At 40.4% G+C, this 26,530-nt stretch overlaps 1 protein-coding gene across 11 annotated transcripts in view; it reads left to right on the top strand.

Annotated features, from left to right (window-relative positions):
• LOC143247571 (discoidin domain-containing receptor 2-like) overlaps window positions 1-26,530 on the top strand; it is a 384,888-nt gene that overhangs the window by 322,058 nt on the left and 36,300 nt on the right. For 10 of the 11 annotated variants that reach the window (XM_076495857.1, XM_076495853.1, XM_076495861.1 and 7 more), the window contains 2 exons: window positions 2,089-2,191; window positions 14,210-14,441. In XM_076495857.1, the coding sequence (XP_076351972.1) occupies window positions 2,089-2,191; window positions 14,210-14,441 (335 nt within the window). Of the gene's footprint in view, window positions 1-2,088; window positions 2,192-14,209; window positions 14,442-20,081; window positions 20,333-26,530 lie in introns of those variants that run through there. The other variant, XM_076495864.1, reaches the window with a different exon arrangement.

Raw genomic sequence — 26,530 nt, 5'->3', positions numbered from 1 at the left:
CGATTTGGATTTGTTTTAACAAACAAGTCCACTGTTGGTTACACAAATGTAATCCAATAATCAGTCACTTGTAAGTGTTGTTGGCTAGCTTAATCCAATAATCAGTCACTTGTAAGTGTTGTTGGCTAGCTTAATCCAATAATCAGTCACTTGTAAGTGTTGTTGGCTAGCTTAATCCAATAATCAGTCACTTGTAAGTGTTGTTGGCTAGCTTAATCCAATAATCAGTCACTTGTAAGTGTTGTTGGCTAGCTGCCTTTTCTTTTCTATTAGTTAAGAACTCGGAACGGCTTTTCGCAGATAGTCGTGTATGGTTTTACGAGAAATATTCCAAAATAATTATAATATTCTATAAACGTTGCCTCATCATGCCGGGCCAATGAATAATAAGACAACGCAGGTTTGAATCTTTGCCACTCTAAACATGCTCGCCCTTTCAGCCTTGGGAGCTTTATAATGTTACGATTAACTCCACTATTCGTTGGTAAAAAAGTATACCAAGAGTTGGCGGTGCGTGCTGATGACTAGCTGCTTTCCCTCTAGTTTTACCCTGCTAAATTAAGGACAGCTAACGCAGATAGCTTTCGTATAGCTGTGCGCAAAATTCGAAAACAAACGTACAATACTTGTCATTGACTCTGTAAATAAAAGGAACTGAGTTGTATGATGGGTCTCTCATGTGCATCTCTAAGATATTCTACGAAGAGAGATGCGATTAGAAAAATAAAACATGTTAAAGTATTCTGTCAAAAGTTGTGTTAACACGTGTGTTTTTCCTGATATAATTTATATTCGTTACTTGAAATATGTAAGTATTTGATATTTATTATCTCATAAAGTGCTCATCTTGTTAAAGCTCTGCCTTTAATATGCATTTTATTTTAAGAACTTCAAGTGCATTTCCGTTTTCGCCTCAAGAAACTCCAAAATACTTGCCGTCTCTCTCTTGTCCCTAATTTCGGCGATCTATCTATACGGTCCTTGTCTTAAAAAAATTGATTTTATTTTAGGTTTTAGCATTTTCACGCTCAAAGCGAGGGCTATTAAAGCATTGTAAACACCTCATGAATATGAATACACAATGAAAAGCGGAAACCAAAAAATATCTGTGAATTACATCTGATTCCAGGTCTGTATGTAACAGGAAATACGGCACAACAGCACAAGTCTCGCACTCGAAGCAGCTGCTTTGTCCATCACGTGTATAATTATGATGCGTACGCACTCGACGATAGCGCCCTCTAGGGAGCATTATTATTTCGTTTTGCGTGTAATTGACTAAATTTGTCACTCGTACGCATAATAAAATGAAATAATTACTGTCTTTTTTTTTAAATATGACTTTAGATTAAATAAAAATTTCAAAAATATTTTAACAAGCGAGAGAATTCATGAGACGTTCTTTTATTAATATACATATAAAATTTTAATTACTCATTATTAGTAGTTAATGATTTTACTTTTCTTGTTCTCACTGTTTTTCACCATCACTTCATAACCGTTTTTATTTTTATAAAAGTACCGTATTACTAATCTTTTATTCTGGATTTAATTTCAAAATATGTTAATTATACAAATTTATTGAAGGTAAAACGTTTTGTCAAATACCATTTTTATCTATTTTTTCGTACTTAATGGGCCCGGCATGACCAGGTGGTTAAGGCACTCGACTCGTAATCCGAGGATCGTGGGTTCGAATCCCCGTCGCATCATACATGCTCGCCCTTTCTGCTGTGAGAGAGTTACAATGTGACGGTCAATCCCACTATTCGTTGGTAAAAGAGTAGCCCAAGAGTTGGTGGTGGTGGATGGTGATGACTAGCTGCCTTCCCTCTAGCCTTTCACTGGTAAATTAGGAAAGCCTAGTGCAGATAGTCCTCGTGTAGCTTTGCGCAAAAATAAAAAAAAAACAAATCGCACTTAATGTACTTGAATTTTCACGCTTTGAATATATTGCACACTTTTATTATTCTTGATTTTAGTTCGTTCAAATATTCGGAGGAGAGACTCTTTAATAAATAATCCATTATCTTTATTTCGTTTCAGAATACAGATAAAAGGAATAATCCTAATACATTTTGTTTTTAGAATCGTGTAAAACAGCCCTTGGAATGAAATCGGGCGACATCAGAGATGAAGATATAACAGCAAGTTCATCATACAACGATGCTGTTGGTCCTTGGACAGCTCGGTAGGTGTCGCTGTTAAACATTTATTCGTCAAACATTCGTTTAGTATTATCGAAATGGTCTAATATTCACATTGGATATGACAGCGAAGAATTAAAAAACCAAAAACAGTACACTAACTTACCTGAAGAGGAATATATTTTATCCACGGATGATGCGTCATTACAATTTTCACATTTGCAATAAAACTCCAGTCAATCAACTTTCTGTGTAATATTAAAAAAGGGAAAATTCATTTTGGTCATAATAATGTCTCGTGAAACTAAGTATTTGATGATTTATTCATGTGTTGTAGCTATTGCTTAACATGTGAAAATTTCAAACGTAATAACCACTTAAACAAAGCATTATTCTTTAAGATGAAATGCAAGAAACTTGTGATCACAGAAATATAAACTGTTGCATTCCAAAGTTTAATGCATCGTTTTGCACGTTTATCTTTGTCTACAGCCCGATATGGCCAAGCGTGTTAAGGCGTGCGACTGGTAATCTGAGGGTCGCGGGTTTGCATCCTCTTCGCACCAAACATGCTCGCCCTTTCAGCCGTGGGGGCGTTATAATGTGACAGTCAATCCCCCTATTCGTTGGTAAAAGAGTAGCCCAAGAGTTGACGGTGGGTGGTGATGACTAGCTGCCTTCCCTCTAGTCTTACACTGCTAAATTAGGGACGGCTAGCATAGATAGCCCTCGAGTAGCTTTGTGCGAAATTCAAAAAAAAAAAAATCTTTATCTTTATTATCTGCTTTTAATAAATTACACGTTTTTATTTTTAATGGTGACGAACTGTAGTGAAGAAGTGATGTCTTGAACTTGTCACAATCCGGATAGAAGCAATTTCTCACTCACTGCGTCATGATTATTTATTTAGGTAATCATACCCTGTTATTTTTAAACACTTTCGGTTCCAAATACGGATTTTAAGCCAAGAATTACTGGTCTAATTCATATGGATTCCATAGACTTTATAAACACTGTTTTAACTATTTATTCATAATATTGCTCATAAGTTAATGAGTTTGTTGGTTACTATGTCCCAAACAAGATATGTTTAAAACAAAATTGTTCTTAAATCTATCAAAACAATCTGTCATTGTTGTTTTACTATCTGTGAGAATAACCTGATATTGTTGTTTTACCATCTGTGAAAATAACCTGATATTGTTGTTTTACTATCTGTGAGAATAACCTGATATTATTGTTTTACTATCTGTGAGAATAACCTGATATTATTGTTTTACTATCTGTGAGAATAACCTGATATTGTTGTTTTACCATCTGTGAAAATAACCTGATATTGTTGTTTTACTATCTGTGAGAATAACCTGATATTATTGTTTTACTTTCTGTGAGAATAACCTGATATTGTTGTTTTACTATCTGTGAGAATAACCTGATATTATTGTTTTACTATCTGTGAGAATAACCTGATATTATTGTTTTACCATCTATGAGAATAACCTGATATTGTTGTTTCCAAACTTATCAGAGCAGTCTGTCATTGTTGTGCTTTGTTGCTTTTAAAGAAAGAAAAAACAAAAAAGCATTTAGTGAAACCTCAGCGGCCATCTTGGTATTCCAGGAACGTTTCATCAAAGAGATCACAAAAAAAAAAAGTTTAACATTTGGTACACTCACCAGTGTAATCACTTAGTGAAGATGAGATCATAGGAAAGAGACGTTTCATCCAATAAGAACTGTCTTCACGTACGAGGAATACTAGCGCCAAACTAAAGTGTTGGTAATGTGTCGTTTCTTGCACATCCCTGGAGCTTAATGAGCCCTGCAGGGAAAATGTCTGTGTGGTGAAGTTCTCTTGTCAAGTTCCAGCGACACTGGCGGTTTTAGGGCGAAAGGAATGACTGAACTGAGCCTTGGGAGAATTTTCTAGAGAACATCCTTATAATTCTTCTTGTAATGAGGTTTTCTAGTGTGGAAATACCGAGTATGATAGATAATAAATGTATCGTCATCCAGTTTCGAGTTCTTCTAAGGTGAATGTTAAATGGAAACGTTGCGGTTGAAGTCACAGCAGCAACGTAAAAAACAAACAAAAAACATTTTCCCTTGGCATTACAGCTATTGTTTCTGGAGTACTCCCACCCTTCTCTTCTAGTGTCACAGCTACTCAGTACTCCCCACTTTTCTCTTCTAGTGTCACAGCTACTCAGTACTCCCCACCCTTCTCTTCTAGTGTCACAGCTACTCAGTACTTCCCACCCTTCTCTTCTAGTGTCACAGCTACTCAGTACTCCCCACCCTTCTCTTCTAGTGTCACAGCTACTCAGTACTTCCCACCCTTCTCTTCTAGTGTCACAGCTACTCAGTACTTCCCACCCTTCTCTTCTAGTGCCACAGCTACTCAGTACTTCCCACCCTTCTCTTCTAGTGTCACAGCTACTCAGTACTCCCCACCCTTCTGTTCTAGTGTCACAGCTACCCAGTACTTTCCATCCTTCTCTTCTAGTGTCACAGCTACTCAGTACTTCCCACCCTTCTCTTCTAGTGTCACAGCTACTCAGTACTCCCCACCCTTCTCTTGTAGTGTCACAGCTACCCAGTACTCCCCACGCTTCTCTTCTAGTGTCACAGCTACTCAGTACTTCCCACCCTTCTCTTCTAGTGTCACAGCTACTCAGTACTTCCCACCCTTCTCTTCTAGTGTCACAGCTACTCAGTATTCTCCCACCCTTCCTTCTCTAGTGTCACAGCTACCTAGTGCTCCCCACCTCTTCTCTTCTAGTGTCGTAGCTACTCGGTACTCCCCACCCTTCTCTTCTAGTGTCACAGCTACCCAGTACTCCCCCATCCTTCTCTTCTAGTGTCACAGCTTACTCGGTACTCTTCCCACCCTATTCTTCTAGTGTCACAGCTACTCAGTACTCCCCACCCTTCTGTTCTAGTGTCACAGCTACTTAGTACTCACCACCCTTCTCTTCTAGTGTCACAGCTACTCAGTACTCCCCACCCTTCTTATTCTAGTGTCACAGCTGCTCGGTGCTCCCCACCCTTCTCTTCTAGTCAGAGCACTCAGTACTCCCCACCCTTCTTTCTCTTCTGTGTCACAGCTACTCAGTACTCCCCACCCTTCTTTTCTAGTGTCACAGCTACTCAGTACTCCCCACCCTTCTTCTCTAGTGTCACAGCTACTCTCGGTCTCCCCGCCCTTCTCTTCTAGTGTCACAGCTACCCAGTACTCCCCACCCTTCTCTTCTAGTGTCACAGCTACTCGGTGTATCTTCCCACCCTTCTCTTCTAGTGTCACAGCTACTCAGTACTCCCCACCCTTCTTCTAGTGTCACAGCTACCCAGTGCTCCCCCCTTCTTTCTTCTTCTAGTGTCACAGCTACTCAGTATCTCCCACCCTTCTTCTAGTGTCACAGCTACTTAGTACTCACCACCCTTCTTTCTAGTGTCACAGCTACTCAGTACTCCCCACCCTTCTTTCTAGTGTCACAGCTACTCAGTACTCCCCACCCTTCTTCTAGTGTCGTGAAGCATCTCGGTGCTCCCCACCCTTCTCTTCTAGTGTCACAGCTACTCAGTACTCCCCACCCTTCTTTCTAGTGTCGAAGCTACTCAGAACTCCACCTTCTTCTTCTAGTGTCATAAGCTACTCAGAACTCCCACACCCTTCTCTTCTAGTGTCAGCGGCTACTCAGAACTCCACCTTCTCTTCTAGTGTCGCAGAAGCTACCCAGTACTCCCACCCTTCTTTCTAGTGTCACAGCTACTCAGTATCTCCCCACCCTTCTTCTAGTGTCACAGCTACTCGGTGCTTCCCACCCCTCTCTTCTGGTGTCACAGCTACTAGGTGCTCCCCACCCCCTCTTCTAGTGTCACAGCTACTCTAGTACTCCCCACCCTTCTTTCTAGTGTCACAGCTACTCAGTACTCCCCACCCTTCTCTTCTAGTGTCACAGCTACTCAGTACTCCCCACCCTTCTCTTCTAGTGTCATAGCTACTCGGTATCTCCCCGACCCTTCTTCTTCTAGTGTCACAGCTACTCATTGCTCCCACCTCTTCTTTCTAGTGTCACAGCTACTCGGTACTCACTCACCCTTCTCTCTTCTAGTGTCACAGCTACTAGTGCTCCCCACCCTTCTCTTCTAGGTGTCACAGCTACTCAGTACTCCCCACCCTTCTCTTCTAGTGTCACAGCTACTCTCAGCACTCCCCACCCTTCTCTTCTAGGTGTCACAGCTACCTAGTACTCCCCACCCTTCTCTCTTCTAGGTGTCACAGCTACCCAGTGCTCCCCACCCTTCTCTTCTAGTGTCACAGCTTACTCAGTATCTTCCCACCCTTCTTCTAGTGTCATAGCTACCCAGGTACTCCCCACCCTTCTTCTTCTAGTGTCATCAGCTACTCAGTATCTTCCCGACCTTTCTTCTTCTAGTGTCACAGCTACCTAGTACTCCCCACCCTTCTGTTCTAGGTGTCACAGCTACTCAGTACTCCCCACCCTTCTCTTCTAGGTGTCACAGCTACCCAGTACTTCCCACCCTTCTTTCTAGTGTCACAGCTACTCAGTACTCCCCCACCCTTCTCTTTCTAGTGTCACAGCTACCTAGTACTCCCCACCCTTCTTTTCTAGTGTCACAGCTACTCAGTACTCCCCACCCTTCTCTCTCTAGTGTCACAGCTACTCAGTACTCCCCACCCTTCTCTTCTGAGTGTCACAGCTACCCAGTGCTCCCCACTTCTTCTTCTAGGTGTCACAGCTACCTAGTACTCTCCCCACCCTTCTTCTAGTGTTCACAGCTTACTAGTACTCCCCACCCTTCTCTTCTAGTGGTCACAGGCTACCTAGTACTCCCCACCCTTTCTTCTAGTGTCACAGCTACTCGGTACTTCTCCCACCCTTCTCTTCTAGTGTCACAGCTACTCGGTATCTCACCACCCTTCTTTCTTCTAGTGTCACAGCTACTTAGTACTCCCACCCTTCTCTCTTCTAGTGTCGCAGCACTCAGAACTTCACACCCTTCTTCTAGTGTCAGTAGCTACTCAGAACTCCCCACCCTTCTCTTCTAGTGTCACAGCCACTCAGTACTCCCACCCTTCTTCTAGTGTCACAGCTACTCAGTACTTCCCCCACCCTTCTCTTCTAGTGTCACAGCTTACTCAGTACTCCCCACCCTTCTCTTCTAGTGTCACAGCTACTCAGTGCTCCCTGACCTTCTTTCTAGTGTCACAGCTACCCCGGTACTCTCCCACCCTTCTTCTTCTAGTGGTCACAGCTACTCAGTGCTTCTCCCACCCTTCTTTCTGGGTGTCACAGCTATCCAGTACTCCCCACCCTCTATCTTTCTAGTGTCACAGCTACTCAGTACTCTCCCACCCTTCTCTTCTAGTGTCACAGCTACTCAGTACTCCCCACCCTTCTGTTCTAGTGTCACAGCTACTCGGTACTCCCCACCCTTCTCTTCTAGTGTCACAGCTACCCAGTATCTCCCACCCTTCTTCTAGGTGTCACAGCTACTCTAGTACTCCCCACCCTTCTAGTGTCACAGCTACTCAGTACTCCCACCCTTCTTTCTAGGTGTCACAGCTACTCAGTACTCCCCACCCTTTTCTCTAGGTCACAGCTACCTAGTACTCCCCATCCCCCAGCTCTCTTCTAGTGTCACAGCTACCTAGGTACTCCCCACCCTTCTTCTAGTGTCACACAGCTACTCAGTATCTTCCCACCCTTCTTCTAGTGTCACAGCTACTCAGTACTCCCACCCTTCTTCTAGTGTCACAGCTACCTAGTATCTCCCACCCTTCTCTTCTAGTGTCACAGCTACTAGTATTCCCACCCTCTTCTTTCTAGTGTCACAGCTACTCAGTACTCACCACCCTTCTCTTCTAGGTGTCACAGCTACTCAGTATTCCCCCACCCTTCTCTTCTAGTGTCACAGCTACCCAGTATCCCCATCCTATCTTTCTAGTGTCATAGCTACTCAGTACTTCCCCACCTCTTCTTCTTCTAGTGTCACAGCTAATCGTACTCCCCGATTCTCTCTTCTAGTGGTCACAGCTACTCTAGTATCTCCCCACCCTTCTTTCTATTGTCACAGCTACCCAGTACTCCCCATTTCTTCTTCTTTCTAGTGTCACAGATACTCAGTATCTCCCACCCTTCTCTTCTAGTGTCACAGCTACCCAGTACTCCCCACCCTTTCTCTTCTAGTGTCATAGCTACCCAGTACTCCCCACCCTTCTTTCTAGGTGTCACAGCTACCCAGTACTTCCCACCCTTCTCTTCTAGTGTCACAGCTACTCAGTACTTCCCACCCTTCTTTCTAGTGTCACAGCTACCCAGTATCTCCCCACCCTTCTCTTCTAGTGTCGCAGCTACTCGGTACTCTCCCCCCCTTCTCTTCTAGTGTCACAGCTACTCGGTTGCTCCCCACCCTTTCTTCTAGTGTCGCAGCTACTCAGTACTCCCCACCCTTCTTCTAGGTGTCACAGCTACTAGTACTCCCCACCATTCTTCTTCTAGTGTCACAGCTACTCAGTACTCCCCCTCCTTCTTTCTATTGTCACAGCTACTCTAGTACTCCCTAACCCTTCTTTCTAGGTGTCACAGCTACTTGGCACTTCCCGACCCTTCTCTTTCTAGTGTCACAGCTACTCAGTACTCTCCCACCTTCTCTTCTTCTAGTGTCACAGCTACTCAGTACTCCCCACCATTCTCTTCTAGTGTAACAGCTACCCAGTACTTCCCACCCTTCTCTTAGTGTCACAGCTACCCAGTATCTCCCTGACCCTTCTCTTTAGTGTCACAGCTACTCAGTATCTCCCCACCCTTCTTCTAGTGGTCACAGCTACTCAGTACTCCCCACCCCTTTTCTTCTAGTGTCACAGCTACTCAGTACTCCCCACCCTTCTTCTTCTATTGTCACATTACTCGGTGCTCCCCACCCTTCTTCTAGTGGTCATTAACCACTCAGTACTCCCACCCTTCTTCTAGTGTCACAGCTACCCAGTGACTTCCCATCTTCTCTTCTAGTGTCACAGCTACCCCAGTATCTCCCGCACCCTTCTCTTCTAGTGTCACAGCTACCCAGTACTCCCCACCTTTCTCTTCTAGTGTCACAGCTACCCAGTACTCCCCACCTTTTCTTCTAGTCAGAAGCACTAGTACTCCCCATCCTTCTCTTCTAGGTGTCAGTAGCTACTCAGTACTCCCCACCCTTCTCTTCTAGTGTCACAGCTACCCTAGTATTCTTCCATCCTTCTCTTCTAGTGTCACAGCTTACTTGTACTTCCCATCTCTTCTCTTCTAGTGTCACAGCTACTCAGTACTCCCCACCCTTCTCTCATCTAGTGTCACAGCTACTCAGTACTCCCCACCCTTTCTGTTCTAGTGTCACAGCTACTCTAGTACTCCCCACCCTTCTTCTTCTAGTGTCACAGCTACTCAGTACTCCCCACCCTTCTTCTTCTAGTGTCACAGCTACTCAGTACTCTCCACCCTTCTGTTCTAGTGTCACAGCTACTCAGTACTCCCCTACTCTTCTCTTCTAGTGTCACAGCTACCTAGTATTTCCACCCTTCTCTTCTAGTGTCACAGCTACTCAGTACTTCCCACCCTTCTTCTAGTGTCACAGCTACTCAGTACTCCCCACCCTTCTCATCTAGTGTCACAGCTACTCTAGTACTTCCCCACCCTTCTTCTAGTGTCACAGCTACTCAGTACTCCCCACCCTTTCTCATCTAGTGTCACAGCTACTCAGTACTCCCCACCCTTCTTCTAGTGTCACAGCTACTCAGTACTCCCCACCCTTCTCTTCTAGTGTCACAGCTACTCAGTACTCCCCACCCTTCTCTTCTAGTGTCACAGCTACTCAGTACTCTCCACCCTTCTGTTCTAGTGTCACAGCTACTCAGTACTCCCCACCCTTCTCTTCTAGTGTCACAGCTACTCAGTACTCCCCACCCTTCTCTTCTAGTGTCACAGCTACTCAGTACTTCCCACCCTTCTCTTCTAGTGTCACAGCTACTCAGTACTCCCCACCCTTCTCTTCTAGTGTCACAGCTACTCAGTACTCCCCACCCTTCTGTTCTAGTGTCACAGCTACTCAGTACTCCCCACCCTTCTGTTCTAGTGTCACAGCTACCCAGTACTTTCCATCCTTCTCTTCTAGTGTCACAGCTACTCAGTACTCCCCACCCTTCTCTTCTAGTGTCACAGCTACTCAGTACTCCCCACCCTTCTCTTCTAGTGTCACAGCTACTCTTTTCAGCCAGACACTCCTATATTTCGATATTATTAGTTTCGAGTTTCGTTCCTTGACAGCTTGAAAGCTGGCGATTATGTACTCGGACTTTCTGAAACTTATAAGTCGATCGTAAATATAATTCCCACTTATTCTTCATCTACCAGTCTCTTTCAAGACTATTCAATAAAATCGCCTTCAGCTAGCTGTATTATTATTTATTTATTTTTTATGACATTTTAAAAGTGTGAAACAGTTGTACCGCCCACGCCAGTCTACGTTCTGTCTAGTACATGGCCGTTGTTCTAGTCTAGCGATGGAAAACGTTTCTTTTAATAATTCTTCAGACATGTCTGTGTCCGTATTGAACGCTCGCTCGTCCACAGAATAAGGGCAAAAAATCTTGAAAACAATCAACAGTAAAAGCCTGCAAGTCCATATACATTATGATAACACGCTATGGTAAACTGTTTCCAACGCATTTAGATCGATATCACATTCAGTTCTGTTTGGTTGAATTTCATGCAAACCTACACGAGGGCTATCTACGCTAACCGTCCCTAATTTAGCAGTGTAAAAGTAGAGGGAAAAGAGTTAGTCATCACCACCCACCGCCAACTCTTGGGCTATTCTTTCATCAACGATTAGCGGGATTTATCGTATCATTATAATGCCCCCACGGCTGAAAGGACGAGTATGTTTGGTGAGATGAGGATTCGAACCCGCGACCCTCAGATTGTGAGTCGAGAGCTCTAACCATCAGGCCATGCCGGGTCCTAGATATGTATATAGCAGGTGTAGTATTATTACGATTTCTTCAATTTTAGTCACGAGTTTTTCGAATGGCTCACGATCACGAGTACAGAAGCGAGATGATGTTAAATATACGACTTTGGAACATAGGTGGCGTTGAAGAAGAGTTCAAAAACAAACCGTCGCAGCAGTTCACTGAGCAAGTGTGAGTGTAGTGGTGACTAGCTGCCTTCCCTCTCGTCTTTCCGTGCTCAATTAGAAACGTGTAGCGCAGATAGCCTTCGTATAGCTTTGCGCGAAATTCATTTTTTTTTTATTTCGCGCAAAGCTACTCGAGGATTTGTTTTTGGTTTTTGAATTTTCCCGCAAAGATGTCCCTCATTTAGGGACGAATAGTGGGATTGACTGTCGCATTATAACGCCCTCACGCCTGAAAGGGCGAGCATGTTTAGTGCGACAGGGATTCGAATCCACGACCCTCGGATTACGAGTCGAACGCCTTAACCCACCTGGCCATGCGGGGCCTGGTTCAAAACAAAAAACGAACCAAACGTTCGGTTATTTTTTTTGTACAGTGTTACTCTTGGTACCTATATTATTTTTACATTGTTGTTACACAGAAACTAGAACCAAAATTCGACTGAGTCCCACATAATTATTATCGTTTTTTTGTTTGTACAATAATTATATCATCGGAAATTACATTAGCTTTGGACTTAATGAAAGGAAAGCAAAAAGGGTGATGTGAAAGATGGATGTGTCAAACGAGGCTCATACAATCAAACAGACCTTGCTATTATGACAAATAATGAAGAGATGAGTTTGTTATTGAAACTATAAGAAAGTTCGTAGACGCGGATATAGCGTTGACAGTGATGGATTATCTGTTGGGTCTTTTTTTTACTGGTAGAATAAACGATAGGTTCATGTGATTAAATAATGTTACGCTTACCCCTTGTGGCAGGAACGGAAATTTGGGGTAAAAACCAGAGTGTCTTATCACAGACGGCAACTTTTATCTAGTCTATCAAAACACGCTGTGAATCATCAATATATCTGCTATTCGATGGGCTTGAAGAGCCCGTGTAAACATAAGGCTTACAGTTTTTCTTCATATACCGTCAAGACATTTTAATCCTCGCATACTCTGCTGAATGGAACTCATCAGATGAAAGACCGGTCACGTGGGACGGCCCTCGTATCGCAGTAAAGGGGCGACCGTCAATCAGGATCATTGATCACGAGGGGGAGCCACCGTAGCGTGAAAATTAGAACGAGCCGTTCCTCCCAGCAGCACCTGCTGGTTTTAACCTGATTACACGTAATCCTAAGTGTTCACGAGCACATCAGAAAATGAATTGTACACGTGTTTTCCTCACTTTCTGATTACCCTGGCTAATGTTTCATCGCAGACCGTTTACCCGAGCATCTACGTTTCTGGCTACTTTTGTTGATAACAATACATAACGTGGCTCATATCGTCTCGTGATTCACTGGACAAATGGAGAAGGAAATTGACATTTACAGTTTTAGTTTATATTGTTAAAGTTCCATTATCTCTCCCTCTTTTACAATAAAATGTCATAAAAGGAAAGTGTGGTGAAGTCGCTAGTCGCTGCCTCTGCGCCGTTCTGTTTATGATTCATCAATCATTAGTTATTCCAGGTGGCACTAGGTTTTTTTTAATTACTAACGTAAGCCTAATGATCTTCAGAATACAGGCGTGCTCACAGGAACAGAGAATAGGAAAAACGATTACTGGATCAGATTTAATTGACCCTGGGAATTCGTAGGCTGTTCTGATATTTATATCACCATTAATATAATTTACAGTAACAAATCAGTAGAGTTTTTGTGTCTTTGCCTCACTATGTTTAATTCACTCACACACTGTTGGTAGTGTTTCAGTGATAACCTGATCCGCTTATGTTAAACTTGGGATTTGAATATTCATCTTGTATAACATGTTGTGTGTTGACTTTGTTGTATGTTTTTCTAACGATGTAATCGATGAATCTTTAGATTTCTTTTATGAAATCTGTTATTCTATTCACCACTCTTAAGCGAGTTTTACCGGTTTCAGGAATTTAAACAACTTGTCTGCCCAATAATTCATAAAATAAACGTTTAATAGTATCAATTTGCATATTCTTAAACTGCGTAAGTTTACTGTGTAAGTAAAAGACAACTAGAATTCCGTATTATAACTTCTAAATTTGTATGAACTGGACACCACAAACATGAATTACCACACATTATCTTGTTATTAACATACCGTGTTTTTGTGTGCTGAACTGAGATCACAAACACGAATCACCACACATCATCTAGTTAACATACCGTGTTTTTGTGTGCTGAACTGAGATCACAAACACGAATCACCACACATCATCTAGTTAACATACCGTGTTTTTGTGTGCTGAACTGAGATCACAAACACGAATCACCACACATTATCTAGTTAACATACCGTGTTTTTGTGTGCTGAACTGAGATCACAAACACGAATCACCACACATCATCTAGTTAACATACCGTGTTTTTGTGTGCTGAACTGAGATCACAAACACGAATCACCACACATCATCTAGTTAACATACCGTGTTTTGTGTGCTGAACTGAGATCACAAACACGAATCACCACACATTATCTAGTTAACATACCGTGTTTTTTGTGTGCTGAACTGAGATCACAAACACGAATCACCACACATCATCTAGTTAACATACCGTGTTTTTTGTGTGCTGAACTGAGATCACAAACACGAATCACCACACATTATCTAGTTAACATACCGTGTTTTTGTGTGCTGAACTAAGATCACAAACACGAATCACCACACATCATCTAGTTATTAACATACCGTGTTTTTGTGTGCTGAACTGAGATCACAAACACGAATCACCACACATTATCTAGTTAACATACCATGTTTTTGTGTGCTGAACTGAGATCACAAACACGAATCACCACACATTATCTAGTTAACATACCGTGTTTTTGTGTACTGAACAGAAGTTTTGAAGAATATACTTGTTTAGAAGAACTTCATTTTTTGTAGGTTAGAACAAGAGGTCAACAGCGGAGCTTGGTGTCCTTCTAAACAGATTCACAAGGATACCCAAGAATACCTGGAAATCAACTTGCGTACCCTGCATGTGATCACTCAGGTTGCAACTCAGGGTCGTTTCGGCAACGGCCAGGGTCAGGAGTTCGCTGAGCACTACAAACTGGAATACTGGAGGCCAGGTGTCCACCACTGGATCCTTTACAGAAACAGGACTGGACATGAAGTAAGGGTTAACATACGTTATCAGTTGTAACTGGTTATGTTTTGTTGTTTTCGATACCGATTTCTCTTAACATTTCTGGGACGTCTGACGATAACGATACTCGCATTCTTCCTTCCTTCCCATGCAATTACAACCATAAAATCCGGGGTTCAATTCCATGTGTAGCTTAACGCTAAAAAACAACAACAAGAAAACCAAAAAGTTGTTACATGTGTAACAGTTAGCCCCTCCCAGTAGCATAGCGGTATCTGTGTCTGCGGACTTAATACGCTAACAGCTGAGTTTCGATACCTGTGGTGAGCAGAGCACAGAAAACCCACTTTGTAGCGTAGTGCCGAATTATAAATAAACAGACACGTGCAGTTGGATAATATACATGTGCATATTTATCATTATCTCTTGAAACACACATATTTAAGGGTACATTTATATACATTTATTTGTTTGTTGGGAATACCCATGCAAAGGAACGCAAGAGCTATCTGGGCTTCCCGTCGTAAAATTTGAACCAATAGACTGGAAGGAAATCTGTTTCTACAACAGCTGTCATTGACGTTTTGGCCAGTCTAATTTAATAGTATGATTTGACTGTCACTCTTATAACGAGTGCGGTTTCACAGCAAGAGGAAGCGAACCATGGACTCTTCGATTTATATTCCGGAACGCTAGTTCTAAGCCACACAAGGCCATGTTTTAAAGACAGTGTACATTTTGTTTGTCGTGAAATATTAAGATTTGTTTATGTGTTTTCTCGTTGTTATTATCGTGTTAAAATAGGGTAGGTTTTTCCACACGCACTTGTCAGTAAAGCCATCTGTTTTTACTGTTAAAATACAGTAGGCCATTCCACACGCACTTGTCAGTAAACCCATCTGTTTTTCTGTTAAAATACAGTAGGCCATTCCACACGCACTTGTCAGTAATCATCTGTTTTTCTGTTAAAATACAGTAGGCCATTCTACACGCACTTGTCAGTGATCATCTGTTTTTCTGTTAAAATACAGTAGGCCATTCCACACGCACTTGTCAGTAAACCCATCTGTTTTTCTGTTAAAATACAGTAGGCCATTCCACACGCACTTGTCAGTAAACCCATCTGTTTTTCTGTTAAAATACAGTAGGCCATTCCACACGCACTTGTCAGTGATCATCTGTTTTTCTGTTAAAATACAGTAGGCCATTCCACACGCACTTGTCAGTGATCATCTGTTTTTCTGTTAAAATACAGTAGGCCATTCTACACGCACTTGTCAGTAAACCCATCTGTTTTTCTGTTAAAATACAGTAGGCCATTCCACACGCACTTGTCAGTAATCATCTGTTTTTCTGTTAAAATACAGTAGGCCATTCCACACGCACTTGTCAGTGATCATCTGTTTTTCTGTTAAAATACAGTAGGCCATTCCACACGCACTTGTCAGTAATCATCTGTTTTTCTGTTAAAATACAGTAGGCCATTCCACACGCACTTGTCAGTGATCATCTGTTTTTCTGTTAAAATACAGTAGGCCATTCCACACGCACTTGTCAGTGATCATCTGTTTTTCTGTTAAAATACAGTAGGCCATTCCACACGCACTTGCCAGTAATCATCTGTTTTTCTGTTAAAATACAGTAGGCCATTCCACACGCACTTGTCAGTAATCATCTTTTTTTTTCTGTTAAAATACAGTAGGCCATTCTACACGCACTTGTCAGTAATCATCTGTTTTTCTGTTAAAATACAGTAGGCCATTCCACACGCACTTGTCAGTGATCATCTGTTTTTCTGTTAAAATACAGTAGGCCATTACACACGCACTTGTCAGTAATCATCTTTTTTTTTTCTGTTAAAATACAGTAGGCCATTCTACACGCACTTGTCAGTAATCATCTGTTTTTCTGTTAAAATACAGTAGGCCATTCCACACGCACTTGCCAGTAATCATCTGTTTTTCTGTTAAAATACAGTAGGCCATTCTACACGCACTTGTCAGTAATCATCTGTTTTTCTGTTAAAATACAGTAGGCCATTCCACACGCACTTGTCAGTGATCATCTGTTTTTCTGTTAAAATACAGTAGGCCATTCCACACGCACTTGTCAGTAATCATCTGTTTTTCTGTTAAAATACAGTAGGCCATTCCACACGCACTTGTCAGTAATCATCTGTTTTTTCTGTTAAAATACAGTAGGCCATTCCACACGCACTTGTCAATAAATCATTTGTTTTGCTTATTACTCTCAAACACATAAACCGGAACGATGTGAACATACAGACACAAACGTGTGTATTTCTTTGAAAGTATAGCCACGTGTTTTGTTTTATTTTTCTCTCAGAACACGGGAAGATCTACGTCACTATGTGTTATGTTACCATATCTTTGTGTAACGTTGTAATACATACTGTGAAGTATGAACAGTGAAACGGTACAAATATTTGTCTACCGTTGTCAGACAGTTTAATTCCGAAACGGTGCGTTCGCTGCTCATACAGGGGCAGTCAGGACTGAAACATTAACCAATCAGAAATGACCGGTTTCGTCTGGAAGCAAAAACCTTGTGTAAAATCTGTCTGATGGGGGCGTTATAAAGTGACGGTCAATCCCACTATTCGTTCGTAAAATAGTAGCCCAAGAGTTGGCGGTGGGTGGTGATAACTAGCTGTCTTCCCTCTGGTCTCACACTGCTAAATTAGTGATGGCTTGCACAGATAGCCCTCAATTAGCTTTGCACGAAATTCAAACCAAACCAAACTGTCGTATATACAGGCTAACGATGCTGCCAATATGTCGTCGACTAATGAATCACAGCTCGTGTTAAAGTTGCCATAACAACGCACGTGATATACAAAAATTAGGCAAGGGTGTAAACTGATCCGAACAGAAGGCTCTTTTAACAACATTATTACAGAAAAGAATGCGGCACTGGAATGTCTGACGATAACACATACGCACCCACTCGCATTTTAACTTTCTTCCTACGCATTGACAACCATATACTACTGTGTGCGTGTTTGTTTGTTTTTTAAGAGGAGGACTTATCAAATACAAAAATCTTGGCTACGGTTCGACGTACGGTTTTTATAACCTGTGTTACAGTTCTTGGCTTTCACATAAAACTAGCCTGTTGCAACTTTCTTGCTCTCGAGTTTAGGGAACGTGCTGTGTCAGAAGGGTGGGGTGTGGGGGTCTGTGTACTGTAATCTATCCAAATAATGTTCAGCATTTTTTTAAACTCTAATTTGAAACTTTTTCGTTCTGTAATTACTTCCCTACAGTGTAAAGGTTGTGTTGTTGATCCAAAGAGTAATTAATCTAAAGGAACGTCGAGCATCTCAACGTTGAAGACACTCGTCGCCTCCAAAACGCTCATGGGTCTGAGGTTGGACAGACTTAATTTTTCCCTTCGGTGTGCGGAGAGACATTGTCTGGGTAACAGTATAGAGTAATAATAATAAACTGAGCCCCTCACCGTGGCCCTGATGTGGCGAAACAAAAGAAACCCAAAGCTCGTGAACTTTTTTCCTGCCTAAAAACCTCAGTGTATTCATGCACACTGAAGACCTGCCGTTCCTACCAATTAAAATAGTTTTTTTTCCTTGCCAAAGTATTCATTTCACTGTTTTCCACTTGGCTTCTCATGATGTACATACACTGTAGGAGTCTGTTAATTTTTACTATGTCTTTGTTCCACGTGTAACTCATTTATATAAAAAGACTACACACATTGCAAGCGCAGGTGGATGTAGCGAAAGACAAAATCATATATCGCTTTTAGAACAAAATACTTTCCGTGTTTCCAAAACTTGTTGAACTATAAATATCTATATCTAATACTTATTTATATAAAAATAACAATTTTATGCGTCCACGCATTTTATAAGTTCCACGTAAATATTAAGCCATCATTAAAAGCGAGGTTGTTTTTGCATGCTCTCAAAACGTTATTTTTTGTCTAATTTATTGTTTTGTGAAAGTAAAGATCACGTTTGACAACAGTAAATTTAAGGGAGAAACTGTGACACATTATTAAGAAGCCAATGTTGTACTTGTAACAAAAATATAGTTCCTGGGAAAATGGTTTGTTTTAAATTTCGTGCAAAGCTACTCGAGGGCTATCTGCGCTAGCCGTCCCTAATTTAGCAGTGTAAGACTAGAGGGAAGACATATAGTCATTACCGCTCACCGCCAACTCTTGAGCCACTCTTTTACCAAATAATAGAGGGATTGGCCGTCACATTATAACGACTCCATGGCTGAAAGGGCGAGCATGTTTGGTGTGACCGGAATTCGAACCAGCGACCCTCAGATTACGGAGTCGAGTGCCTTAACCACCTGGTAATGCCGGGCTTCCTGAGAAGAGATGGTAATAAAAATGTATATGCTTAAAGTGGAAAGTGGGACATGTGTGAACAATCATGTTTCGGCGGACGAACGTTTTTTTACATTAATAAATAATTTTACCATAAAAAGTTGAACAGCAGATGGTGACACACACACATGCATAAGCCTGACGTTAACGGTCTTATCCTTAAGGTGCTCCACTTATAATCTCAGGTTCTAATCCTCGTCACCGAAAGTGCTCGCCCTTTCGACCCTAGGGGCGCTATCACGTTACAGTCAATTTCATTGTGCGTTGGTAAAAAAAGTAAAGCCATTAGTTAGCGGTGTTGACAGCTGCCTTCCTTCTAGTTTATAACTGCTAAGTTAGGGATGGATAGCGCAGATAGCTTTCGCGCAAAGCTATATGAAAGCTGTCATGAGATTAAGTAACTCTCTACACGTGTCATTGGTGAAAGGTATCGAGTGATTCCTTAAGAGAACCTATTGTAAATCTTAATTTTTATTCGTGGTCAAACGGTACCCTAAATACCAGTATGTGCCCTATGTGTTGTAAAGGTTTCCCTGCGACGATCCATAATAGACTTAAACACTTTAATTTTAGTCAACAATGTGTCAATCATGCAAACAAAACCTCTTCTGACTCTCAGAATGTGGTGTCACGGTTCAACTAGAATATTGGTATGGAATAATTATGAAGTAAACATGTTTATTTTTTTTAAGGAACCCTTTATGACTTCAGTTTTCTATAGGCTTCTGTAGATTACAAGAGGATTTTCCTAAGGCATGTGAACGTTAGGACATGTCTTTTTCTATAGGCTTCTGTGGGTCACGAATTTCCTAAGGCTAGTGAATGTTAGGACATGCCTTTTTCTGTAGGCTTCTGTGAGTTACAAGAGGAATTTCCTAAGGCTAGTGAATGTTAGGACATGCCTTTTTCTATAGGCTTCTGTAGGTCACAAAAGGAATTTCCTAAAGCCAGTGAACGTTAATGGAGACTTGGGGTCAGTGAGGTTGGAATGAAAATCCTGTTGCGTTAAAATATTTTACGTCAATGCATATGTTTCTTCCTTTGCCATTTTATTTCTTTCGTACCTAACACATCACGAGATCTTCCAGTAGACCTGATATCTGACTTGAGAAAACGTCAGGTGATATTTTACAACGGAATTACTCACGTCATCATTTTTGGCAAATCTACAATTCATATTAAATCACGTGCTCAACAACAACGACAAATGTCTCCATCTCTCCCTTCACCACTACCATAGTAAGCTCACCTCTGTGCGCTTGCTAGCTCCACGTGGCTTTAAGCCCTTTCAACGCTAATAGAACTGGGTCATCAACATGCTCTGTCAGGTGAAAACCGGCCACGTAATCTTTAAAGAAATAGAAACGTCACGGTCCAGATGGTTCCTCCCATAAAGCGAAATAGGTTCCTATTTTACTTTGGTCTTGTGAACGGTTATTAATGATAAACCAAGTACTTTTATGTAACCAAAACATATTTTATCTGGAAACATCGTGCATCTGGTGATATAAAGAGTAAACCAAGAAGAAGGGTATAATGTAGGTACTCTCTTTTTAATATATCCATAGACGAACTGATATTGAGCTCGTTTAAGGGTTAACAAATGACCTAAAGACGTTTCAAAGCAGAAATACTGTGTTTTTGTTTCACTAAACTTTCACTTTACGTACCAACTCTCAATCTCTATATATTTTTTTTCTCTTGCTGGAACTCAAAGCCCACGTTAACCATTTCTGTAAGGTGACAACACTGAAAGGAAAGCTATAATTTTTCTATTACCTTGATCAATGAGGCATTCCTAGGAACAAACTGATTGTTTTAACGCAAGCGTTAGAACACTAAGGATAACAGATGTTACCCATGAGAATAACGAACTAATTAAATCAACTTACTTGTTTGTACTGCTTGTCAGAACTAAAGAAAACTTCCCATTCTCTTAATTTGTCGAAAGTGTGTCTTCATAAATAAACAACTTAGCGTACTCTAACTTGCCTTCTCTAACTGGAAACTTTTGTCTTTCTTCTTCTAGTCACATTCTCTTAAGTAAATTAATACTGGTCTAATTAAAAAATTTGCATTAAAGAAAAAAGTGAGAGCCATTATCTAGTACATATATTTATATATAGCTTTTAATTCTCAGAAACTTGACTAACTCACTCAAGTTCTAATGTTTGTATCATGGAAACAACCAATTAGCCCAAGTTCTACAACGTAGCTTGGAAATTAGCATTAATGCATACAAGTCTGTGTAATTATTAAAGTAATGACTCCTGAAGATAGGTCCCCGAGTTCATACTGTTTGATATCTGGTAAGAAACGCGGGTTATTACTATAAACCCCTTTGTATGTTTTTTCACCATCTGCAATGTTTATTCTGAGATTTGATGTCGTTTATGTTTTATTTTCTCTTGCTGGTAATGTTGGTTAATTTGTAGTAGCTCGATTTGTCGCTTGAGGCTAGTTAACGTTATGGATTATTTCCAGAACAGACACGGTGAGTCGATTATAATAATATTTAGCTACGATCTCAGCTGTCATCTGAGATATGCCGTAGGTTTAAGGGAAAGTTTTAACTGTTTTTATAACTAGACGCGTGATGTTTCCTCCAGTTTCATAATCTAACCTTTACTTTAATAACGGTGCGCTCTCAAAATCGTCGGTTCATCCAGTTTAAAAAGGGTGAAAATATGTTTTTTCTTAGTCCGTGTTTTATTTTACCGTTTTTATTGTGCAAATGTTTTAATCGTCTTTTCATATTTTAAAATTTAAAAATTCCCTGGCTGACAATATTTAATCTGTTTAAAAAAATACGATTGTTTTTATAAATTTTAGTTCTTTTATAATAATTTTTCGCCATTTACATATATATATATACAGGGTGGCCCGTAAGTCCCTACCCATCCATATATCTTATGTGTCTAGTGTATCTAGATTTTATAATAAGTTCAGTCCTTATTCTCGCTGCATAATATTATGCGACGCCATGTTTTGTGAGACATTTTCAAGTGTAAATGGGCTTAAATCGGCCATATTTTTTTCTGAAAAAAAAATTAAAAAATTATAATACATGTGCAATTGAATATAACATGATAACATATGGATGGGTAGGGACTTACGGGCCACCTTGTATATTAGCAAAAGTTAGCCGTTTCGATTCGTATCGAGTTTATGACTGAAACATCATAACAGTAAGACTACCGTAATAATGACCAGATGTAAGTTTGTGCTTATGATTGGTTGTTTTCTGTTTATTTTTAGTACATATACATTTGCGTGGGTCTGTAAATTTGTACATAAACGCAGAGCTATAATTGTAGCGGCCGAGCGGAGCAATCAGCCGGCCTCAGAGCGTCGACGGGCGGAAAAATTACTAGAAGGCTCTCTACGGTACTCACAAGAGGGTTTAAATAGGATGGCAATCTCCAGGCCCTAAATTATTCAGTTACCGGTTTGCACTAATGTATATATGTGTAGAGGGTTAATAAACAATATGTGCTGTTGTATAAACAGGAGTATGTGTTAACACTTGAAAAGTGTTTAACGATTTAGCTACCTTCATCCACTGTTTCAAGCAAGCTCGTCAGAGCAAAAACTGATATTACAACATACTGTGAAAACAAGAAAAGTTTTCAAGAGCACGTGCTCTTCTTCGTCTGTAAAGGATTGTTTTTGCTCTTGCTTGATAGGGTAACATTTCAACTGTAAACGCCATGGAAACTGGCTTTACTGCACCACATGCAAGATGTTTCAATGGACGGTACGGGCGACAGCCTCTCTCATTATAATGGGCAGAACAAGAGAAAGCAAAATATAGGTGGCGCCATCAAGAACTTAAAGAAAGAATGTCGAACTAAGGAGAATGGACATTTCCACTAGCTTTGTTTTGGTGCATTTCGCATTGCCAGAAATGGATTAAAGAGGGATAAAACTTATTATTTCCTTTAATAGCTGAAGCGACATGTGAAGATTCACACACACTGCCGCCGACGTCTGCTGTTGCCAGGCCGACGGTTTGATCGTCACGTGCACACAAACTTCCTTCAATGGTTTCAGTCCTTCATTAATCTCTTCGCGGGTGAAGTGTAAAATAAATATGCTTAATCGGGTCGATTGATCATAAACATTGAAGAAAAAACGTGTGCTTTACATAGGGTTTTGGTAACACACGATAGAACAGGAAGGGTGCATTTTAGCAATGCATATAATAAAAGCACAAAAATGATAAAAGGAAAGGCACAATGCAGCAAAATATTTATTATCATACAATGGAAAATATAACAATACAATAAGAATAATTACACAGTAACACCATGAATAGTCAGTTAATTACCCAATAAAAACACTTTGGCCAATTAGTTAATTACCCAATAACAACACCTTGACCAGTCATTTAATTACCCAATAACAACACCTTGACCAGTCATTTAATTACCCAATAACAACACCTTGACTAGTTCAATTACCCAATAACAACACCTTGACCAGTTAGTTAATTACCCAATAACAACACCTTGACCAGTTAGTTAATTACCCAATAACAACACCTTGACCAGTTAGTTAATTACCCAATAACAACACCTTGACCAATTAGTTAATTACCCAATAACAACACCTTGACCAGTTAATTAATTACACAATAACACTTTGACCAGTCAGTTAATTACACAATAACACTTTGACCAGTCAGTTAATTACACAATAACAACGAGGCATTTAATTTAACAATGATTAAAAATGAAAGTCAAAATTCTACAGGAAATTATATCATTATATGTATTGAGAAATTCATGACAACCTACACCGGTCTTTTAATAAAGTTTTATTGCGTTTTGTGTTTGATATTGAAGACACAAAACCATCATCTAAAAACTGTTCATACACTGAATCTTCTAGTAATATTTTATATAAAACAGTCAATCAGTTCAGGTACTTCTAGTTAACTTTAACAACCCTAACATTATAACTATTAGTCAGTTCGGGTACTTCTAGTTAACTTTAACAACCCTTACATTATAATTAATAGTTCAGGTACTTCAAGTTAACTTTAACAACCCTTAAGTTGTAATTAATCGTCAGTTCAGGTACTTTAGATAACTTGAACAGTAACTCATTTCTGACTTATAGTCAGTTTGAGCACTTTTTCCAGTTTACTATATTATTCACATAGCGTGCCTGTAAGCGACACACATCCAGAAGGTTATGTTGCACCCGTACTCGCCCGAAAAAACACGTGACGTTTTGAAAGTTTGATTTCAATAAATAAACATTCGTTGGCTAAATGTGATGTAGACTAACTGACGATTAAGTATCACTTTGTATTTCTTTTTATTATTAACAGAGAGTTCATTCTCTCTCACTGTAAGGTACAGTGGGTAATGTTTGTTTGTTTTTTTCAATTTCGCACAAAATTACATAAGGGTTATCCGTGCTAGCCGTCCCTAATTTAGCAGTGTAAGACTAGAGGGAAGGCACCTAGTCATTACCACCCATCGCCAACTCTTGAGGTACTCTTTTACCAACGAATAGTGGGATTGACCGTAATATTATAACGCCCCCACGGCTGAAAGGACGAGCATATTTGGTGCGGCGGGGATTCGAACCTGCGACCCTCAGATTACGAGTTGAACGCCTTAACCTACCTTGCCATTTCGAGCCTTCAGTGGGTATTGATTCGGTATTTTGGTATATTGGATTTTAATTAATTTTCAAATAATTAATTGTTAATGATATTGAAAGTTAATCTATGTATTTTTTAAATTTTTATACCCGTTTTTTATCCCTCCATTTTGGCAGTTTCTTGTTTGCCCCCCGCTAGTACAGCGGTATGTCTTCGGATTTACAACGCTAAAATCAGGGGTTCGATTCCCCTCGGTGGGCTGAGCAGAGAGTCCTATGTGGCTTTGCTGTAAGAAACACAAACAAACAAGTTTCTTGTTTATGTAATGCAGCCCCCCAGTGGCACAGTGGTATGTCTGCGGAGTTACACGCTAAAAACCGGGTTTCGATACCCGTGGTGGGCAGAGCACAGATAGCCCATTGTGTAACTTTGTGCTCAATTCTAAACAAACAAACAAAAAATATAATGCATATTTGAAATATATGTTCAAAGCGCCATCTTTTGTTCCTCGGGTGAATTGTCAAAAATAATTTATAACGTTCTCTAAATAAAAATACACACAGTCTAAGAAAATGTCGTATTTATAGTATATGAATAATCAAATATTCATCACTGATTTCACTCATCTAGTGTTCCTACATGATTACTCTACCACTTTGCTTACACATCCGTTAGTTTTTATCGAGAAACAGCACTCTCATTAATAAAACTTTTAATACTTTGCAACCACACAAATCTTACTTACTTCACTTTTAAAATCCTGCTTTATCGTGGGATAATTATAAGCGTACCTACTTGCTTGCTGCATCTTACGGTTTGGTTTGTTTTGAATTTCGCGCAAAGCTACACAAGAGCTATCTGCGCTAGCTTTCCCTAATTTAGCAATGTGAAACTAGAGGGAAGGCAGCTAGTTATCACCACCCACCGCCAACTCTTGGGCTACTGTTTTACCAACGAATAGTGGGATTGGCTGTTACATTATAACGCCCCCATGGCTGATAAGAGCGAGAATGTTTTGTGTGAGGTGGATTCGAACCAGCAACCCTCGAATGCCTTAACCACATGGCCATACCGGGCTGCACATCCTATGGTAATGAAGTTCCGCGGATGCGATTTAGAAACGCTAAGTGCACATAAAAAAAACCTTTTCGTGAGTTTTTATCATCACTAAATTTACCCCTGTGTGAGTCTGATAGGGGTTACTGTCCTGTAAAATTACAGCTTTTGTAAAGAACTGGAAGTAACATCTGTCCTTAATTTTAACTTTTCCAACCTTCCCCCTTTCTCCCACTAGCTTAACGGTGAGTATACGAGCTTATAACTCTAAAAATTGGGTTTTGATAACCGTGGTGGGCAGAACACAGAGAACCAGTTGTGTAGCTTTCCGCTTGTCGACAATCAAATCAACTAAATTCGTAAGGAGTCCAAGTAGATTTAGCCCTAACTGTGTTTAGTTTTAAATCACGTTACGTTTCATCAAAGTTTCACAGCTGATTAATTGTGATTGTATAATGTGACGTCAACCCCACAATGTTTAAATTAAAAAAAACAAACACAAAAACACCAGAGAACCCCATGGGGTAACCTTAACTATTTATTATAGGGACTCTAAATTTCCATGGAATGCAGTCAGCGATACCAAAATTCGGGATTATTTTCAATAGTTACATTCAATTACAGGCTTTCGAAAAGTTTTCTTAAATGATCAAGCAAAGTGTAGATAACGAAACCTTTTCATTGCCAGAAACCAATAAATCGGAAAATAAACTTTGCTTTAACGTCTTTCACGGTAGAATAAAAAGACGGGAAACAGAATGAGGTAAAACAAAAGGAATACATTACACGAGTTAATTTGCTTCGTCAGTTTCTTGTACCCAGTCACGTCGAAACACTCCCTCTAGCGATAGCCTCTTTCAATGAGAATGCACCGTTTGTAGCTCCACCTATTGTTGTAATTTAATCGGGCCACATCTCTAATCGTCTTCACCACACTTAAAATGAATTTTAAGCCCGATGCTGAAGAGATTTAGCTAATTAAATCACATTAACGTAATGGTTGAGTTTATAAATAAGCAATCAGTTGACTAATATATTGACTTAGTGTGAGTTTGAAAACTTT

This window comes from Tachypleus tridentatus, chromosome 3, assembly GCF_004210375.1.
Source record: "Tachypleus tridentatus isolate NWPU-2018 chromosome 3, ASM421037v1, whole genome shotgun sequence".
Taxonomy (NCBI): domain Eukaryota; kingdom Metazoa; phylum Arthropoda; class Merostomata; order Xiphosura; family Limulidae; genus Tachypleus; species Tachypleus tridentatus.
The sequence above is the reverse complement of the archived record's forward strand: the minus strand, read 5'-3'. Positions and strand labels throughout refer to the sequence as shown.